The sequence below is a fragment of the Saccostrea echinata genome, unplaced genomic scaffold (genome assembly GCF_033153115.1).
Source record: "Saccostrea echinata isolate AGI-Se365-2 ecotype Australia unplaced genomic scaffold, CSIRO_AGI_Sech_v1 ptg000005l, whole genome shotgun sequence".
Lineage (NCBI taxonomy): Eukaryota > Metazoa > Mollusca > Bivalvia > Ostreida > Ostreidae > Saccostrea > Saccostrea echinata.
In genome coordinates, this window is record NW_026889754.1 from 5,582,103 (window position 1) to 5,588,960 (window position 6,858).

The window sequence follows — 6,858 nt, forward strand, 5'->3', positions numbered from 1 at the left end:
CAGCTCTTTGACTGAAAGATGTGGTATATATAGTTCTAACAAGAGCAAGATTAATGCCACAATGTACATTCTTTCACATTGATACTTATATATATTAAATAAAAGAAAGGTTTTGAAAAGAAGGACTTACTTTTTGATTTCTTTGGAGTACTGGTCATCAAGGGTTCAGTAAAGTGTACATTTCCAAACGGTTGTGAATCTGTTGAACTCCCACTTGTGTGCAGATCAGATGAAATAATTGAAACCTCCTTGCTAATGCTATTGCTTTGTTCACTGAAATATTCATAGAAATCTTCATCGCAAACGGTGGGCGCACGAATAGCAGGTGGTGTATCGTCGCGAAAAGAGAATATATCACCAGATGCATTATTTTGAGACACAGAATTAAAGGAATGTTCAAAATTTGATATTTCCTGTAATGATTTGTCAGCATGGTCAGTATAAATGTTAATATGATCTAAGGAAGACTCATATTCCTCTGCTTCAGTGAGAGAATCACCCATTTCTAGCTAAGTAACAAGTGTTACATGCAACCTGATCTCTGATACTACAAACATCAGATGTCAATCACAAACTGGATGCTGAAAAGATTTTAGGGGCGTGAACACTCAGAGTAACTGTAGCCAGCTTTCTACTAAGATATTACAGATTTTGTACTGATACAAAATGTGGTCCATTTCCAAAGGAAAAAATAATGCATTGTTCATGAAACAGAATGGAAACATTGTAGGAAAAATTTGGGATATAGGTGTTGCAAACAATGCGGGATGTGTCAAGGTAATATTTTTTTCTTTATTCATTTGTTCAATATTATTTATTGAATTTATTCCCATGGATTTCCATGAAATAGATAAATTGATAGATTTGCTTGTATGTTTAATGCTAATTTGAAGGAAAAGTTATCTGTTTTAAAACATTACTAGAAAATATTTCACATCTTCTTCTAAAACAAATTGATTAAAGATGTATCATAATAAACTTTAAAGGTTATGATGAATGGCCATGATAAAATACTGCGCCTAGAAGATTTTGATTTGAGTGACAGTGATTTTTGTAGATTGTTTGCTGGGCATGTGACTGGACGGACTGCATTTGTACAAAGATGGAAAACACTTCAAATTCAGGTTTGTTAATCCCTTACTACATTTATAAATGGATAATGTAATCATATCTCAAGGAGCTTCAGACATTAATTACCACTATTTTAAAAATTGTTTTACTCTTCATAAATAATATATTTCCCATTCTGGAATATATATTGTGCAATAATACATGCACTTGATTGTTAAAATTATGCCATCTGTCCTCGCCACAAAAACCAGGCACAGATCCGGGAATGTATTATGGGTAGAGGGGGTCCATCCCAGTCAAAAAAAAAAATCCAAGAAATTTCTTGACAAACAAAAAACAGATAAAACCTAAACCCCAGATGTGAAAATCCTATTTAGCGGGTTGGGGGGGGGGGGGGGGGTTAGCCATCCAATCCTACTTAAGCATCATATGTATGACTTTTCATATCCACTTAACACGGGTTCACTTTTTTGGGGGGGGGGGGGTCCAAGGTCATTTTAGTTGGATTAGTATATACATTTAAACTCTGCAAATTCCAGAGGGAGGACCCCTGACAGCCCCCCCCCCCATCTAGATCCGTGCATAAAAACTGTTGGTTTTATATCCGATATGTTTCAATTTCTAAATGTTATGCTTTTTTTATTTGCTTACTTGTATTGCAGATCTGATTTAAAATGAATGATTTTCAACTTTATGTTATGAGTTCTTGCAATTTTGACCAGATTTAGTTATAGGGATTTAAAGTAAATTCATTCATGTTACACTTTTGTCTGAGAAAAGCTATAAAGCAATGTCATCCCCTTCTTTAAAATATAAATAGAAAGGATTATAAAAGGGGAAATTGAAGACATTGCTGTATAATAATCAAGGATGAATTGCTCCACAACTTTAAAGAAATAAAAATGTAATGACTGTCAAACAGAAAATTACTATAATTAGTTTTTTATTTTGCAACACTTTTACCACAAAACCGATTTAGGTACAGATGTATATAAAAGCCTTCAAGTGATGTTATCAAAATAAATTGACAATGGTTTTACAGTTCCTTTGCAATGTATAGGAGTATTTAGGAATCTATACACGATTATTTAAATGATTTTTATACAAAAATTAAAATTAAATACACACTAGGGCTAGGTACTGGCTAGAATTTTTGTATTGCGATATTTTGCGATATTTTTTACTGTATTGCGATATATAATGCAATATTTTCAACAAAAATTTAAATGGAATTTTCTATATCAACTTTCTTCTACATGTAAAATGTGTACAAAACTATTATAAATAACCAATAAAAGTTACCCTGTTGATTGAATTACAGTTATGCAACTAAATACACCCAGCTTTTTGTCTTATGTAGTGTATGTTAGTTCGTACTGAGTAATCCGGAAATAATACTTCTGTGCATGTTTTGATTTTCTCTGTTAGTTAAATAAACGAGTTAAAAACAACACGTGTTTTTAATACAGCACTGTCTCAACGACATGTTTAATTCATAATACCAGATAGATCCTGAATCTATTTGCCATTACAACAAACGTAACAATTGGCGACGAGGAGTAAGTACGTGATTGACCTACTTTCATTTGTTTACAATGCTACACATCGGTAAAATAGAACAATTTGACGACTCGGTTGAATCATGGGAGTCATACGAGGAGAGATTAGAGGCATTTTTTCTCGCAAATGACATTGATAATAACCACAAAGTTCCTGCCTTGATAAGTTTAATTGGTCCAAAAACCTACACACTTTTGAAAAACTTAATTGCCCCAGCTAAGGCTACAGACAAAGGCATAAAGGACCTTTTGAAGGCACTACGTGAGCATTTGAGCCCCAAACCCTCGGTGATTGCCGAGCGGTTCCAATTTCATAAGCGCAATCAACGCCCAGATGAGTCGGTTTTGTCTTACGTAGCAGAGCTTCGTAATCTGGCAACACATTGTCAATTTGAGGCAGCCCTGAGTGACACATTACGTGACAGACTAGTGGTTGGTTTACGCCAAGAAACCATACAAAAGAGGCTACTCTCAGAGAAAGACCTTGACCTGGAGAAAGCAATCAACCTTGCTGTTGCTATGGAAACGGCAGCTAGAGATGCAGCTGAAGTACAGGGGGTAAAGAGTGAGACAGTTAACAAAATCAGCACACGTCCTAAACCACGTCAATTCAACAAGAAACCTACTGAGAAACACAAACGCTCAATCTCATGCACGACCAACAATACAGAAACCTTCATGCTATCGTTGTGATGGTGATCATCCAGCATCACAGTGTCAACACACAAACACTGTTTGTTCTTTTTGTCGGAAGGTGGGACATATTGAGCGAGCCTGCATGAAAAAGAAACGTGACAGGAACAAGGGACGTAACACTTCCCTATTCTATAATGAGGAGGAATTTCACTCTGAAGAACGCTACAAGGAGGGTGATGGAGAACCACTTCTACACATCACAAGCACTTTCCACATGAAATCACATCATGAACCACCAATAACTGTGGAACCAATTATTGAAGGCAAAGTCATCAAGATGGAAGTCGATACAGGAACAGCTGTTTCCGTGATTTCCAAGAGTGGCTACAGTGCAAACTTTAGCAAGGTAAACCTTGAACCATCCAGTGAATTACTGCGTGCATATTCAGGAGACATGATTCAACCTGTGGGCAAGATGAAGGTGAATGTTAAACTCAACTCGCAATCTGCTAACCTTGAATTACTTGTTGTTCCACATGATGGACCAGCTTTACTTGGAAGAGACTGGCTTGGAAAGTTACAGCTCAACTGGCAGGAGATAAAGACTTTACGTTCAAGTAATTCAACAAATCAGTCACCATTGAAGGATCTGCTTGACTCGCATAAGGAGTTGTTTTCACCTGGAGTCGGAACTCTTAAACACATTAAGGGGACAGTTACAGTTGATCCGGAAGCCAAACCTGTGTTTCTTAAAGCTAGGACCGTTCCGTACTCACTGAGGACCAAGGTTGAGCAAGAACTTGATCAATTACAGGCAGATGGAATTATTGAGCCTGTTGCACATAGCAAATGGGCTACTCCCATAGTCCCAGCCATTAAGAAGAATGGTAACGTTAGACTGTGCGGCGATCACAAAGTAACTATCAATCCTGTAATGTGCGTCGACAAATACCCTCTTCCCAAAATTGAGGACATTTTCGCAACCCTAGCTGGTGGAAAGAATTTCTCAAAATTGGACTTAACGCAAGCATATCACCACATGGAACTAGATGAAGATTCACAAGATCTACTCGTCATTAACACTCATAAGGGCCTGTTTAAATACAAGCGACTTCCGTACGGAATTGCATCCGCTCCAGCACTATGGCAGCGTGCAATCGAGCAAGTATTACAGAATATACCATCAACACAAGTGATCATTGATGACATCATTGTTACTGGTCGCAATGACGAGGAGCACTTACACAACTTAAAACTGGTACTGGACCGTCTACAATCCTATGGACTACATGTGAATCTTCAGAAGTGTGAATTTTTTCAGGCTAAAGTGAGCTATGTTGGACATGAAATTGATGCTCGTGGCCTACACAAGTCACCTGACAAAATTGAGGCTGTAAGAGATGCCCAACGCCCTGAGAACGTGTCACAGCTTAAATCATTTTTAGGTCTAGTGAACTATTATCACCGATTTATAGACAATCTGTCAAGTGTAGCAGGACCACTACATGAACTTCTCAACAAAGGAACCAAGTGGGAATGGAGTTCCAAGAGAGATAAAGCCTTCCAAGAAATCGAGGAGTTGATTTGCTCTGACAAGGTTTTGTGCCATTATGATGCCAAACTACCTTTGAAACTAGCTGCAGATGCTTCACCATATGGGATCGGATCTGTACTTTCTCATGTGTTCCCAGATGGCTCCGAAAGACCTATAGCATTTGCGTCGCGCACATTAAACCAAGCAGAGAAGGCTTATTCACAAATTGACAAAGAGGCCCTTGCTCTCTATTGGGGTGTTAGAAAGTTCAATTCATACCTTTATGGACATAAATTTACACTTGTCACAGACCACAAACCTCTTCTTAGCATTTTCAATCCAAAGAAGTCCCTTCCTGTGATGACAGCAGCACGTCTTCAGCGCTATGCTGTATTCCTCTCAGGATACCAGTATGACATTGAGTTTCGTGGAACCAAATCTCATGGTAATGCTGACGCACTGTCGCGTGTACCACTACCCAGTATTAATCAACCACAGGATGAAAAGGATCCCATTGATTTGTTCTACAACAGACATTTCGATGACTTACCTGTAACTTGTGTGCAAATTCGTAGGGAAACACAACGTGACCCAGTTCTGAGTCAAGTTTTGGACTATGTGGTCCGAGGACATTTTCCTCATGATTGTGATGAACAGTTAAAGCCGTACTACAATCGCAGAGAAGAACTCAATGTTTATCAAGGATATGTTACATGGGGAAATCGTGTGATCATCCCAGACATTCTGCGTGAGAAAGTAATGACAGAGCTTCATTCTGGCCACATAGGTATTGTCAAAATGAAGGCAGTAGCCAGATCATATGTATGGTGGCCCAAAATTGACGAAGCAATTGAAGAAGTCTGCAAGGCTTGTCCTGGTTGTAAACGTGTGCAGAACACACCTTCCGCTGCACCTGTTCACCCATGGAATTTCCCGCCAAAGGCATGGCATCGCTTACACATAGATTTTGCCGGACCTTTTCACAATGCCATGTTTCTCATTGTTGTGGATGCGTACTCGAAATGGCCGGAAATCTTTGAGATGAGGAGTACTACAAGCAATGCAACAATTAACACCTTACGAACCTTGTTTGCACGACAGGGAATACCTGCAGAAATAGTGTCCGATAATGGACCTCAATTTCGCTCAGAGGAATTTCGTCAGTTTATGGAGTCGAATGCCATCAGACACATAACCTCTTCTCCATTCCACCCGCGGACGAATGGCCAAGCTGAGAGGTTCGTTCAGTCATTTAAAAAAGCAATCAAATCTACCTCAGGAGAATCAGCTTGCATAAACAAGAAACTAAACTCATTTCTATGCAAATACAGAATCACACCACAAGGAACAACTAACGAATCACCGTCTATTCTAATGTATGGCCGTAATATACGTACCCGATTGGATATTATGAAACCGGATTTAACCAGTACAGTACTGCAAAAACAATATGGCTCAACAGCAAAACACTGTGGAAACGTGATTCGAGAATTTGCTGATGGGGACTCGGTAAACACGCGTGATTATCGCACTAACTCGGACAAATGGGCAAATGGACAAATCCATTCACGCACTGGACCTTTATCTTACAAAGTCGATGTCAATGGATCTCTTTGGAGGAGACATATTGACCAAATAGTTCATACATCCAAAAATCAAGCCGCATATCCAACTCCAGTGGATATTCCGTTTGTGCCATCCGTGAAGGTTCCATGTCCTACCGACAAAACTCAGGAATGCGCGAAGGATGTAGAGACCAGTTCACCAGTAACAGTGCCACGTCGAAATCCGCCAAGAACTCGTAATAAGCCGGACAGACTGAATTTGTGAGCTCATCCATAATCTGGAAATGATCATTTACTGAGATGAACCTTTCTCATGTTTCTGTAAAGTTCATTTTGCGTGAAGTAATTTTTAGTTGTATTTGATTGAACTGTTTGCTACATTAATCAATTTCATTTTTGTTTTCATGGTGATCCTTCTACTAGTCAGGGAGGAGTGTAGTGTATGTTAGTTCGTACTGAGTAATCCGGAAATAATACTTCTGTGCATGTTTTG

The 6,858-nt window shown here is 38.8% G+C and overlaps 1 protein-coding gene across 1 annotated transcript; it reads left to right on the forward strand.

Annotated features, from left to right (window-relative positions):
- The first annotated feature begins 3,408 nt into the window (after window positions 1-3,408).
- On the forward strand, window positions 3,409-6,630 carry LOC133179563 (uncharacterized protein K02A2.6-like). The gene has a single exon (XM_061314291.1). It carries the CDS (start codon window positions 3,409-3,411, stop codon window positions 6,628-6,630), a length of 3,222 nt encoding a protein of 1,073 aa, XP_061170275.1.
- The last annotated feature ends 228 nt before the right edge of the window (window positions 6,631-6,858 follow it).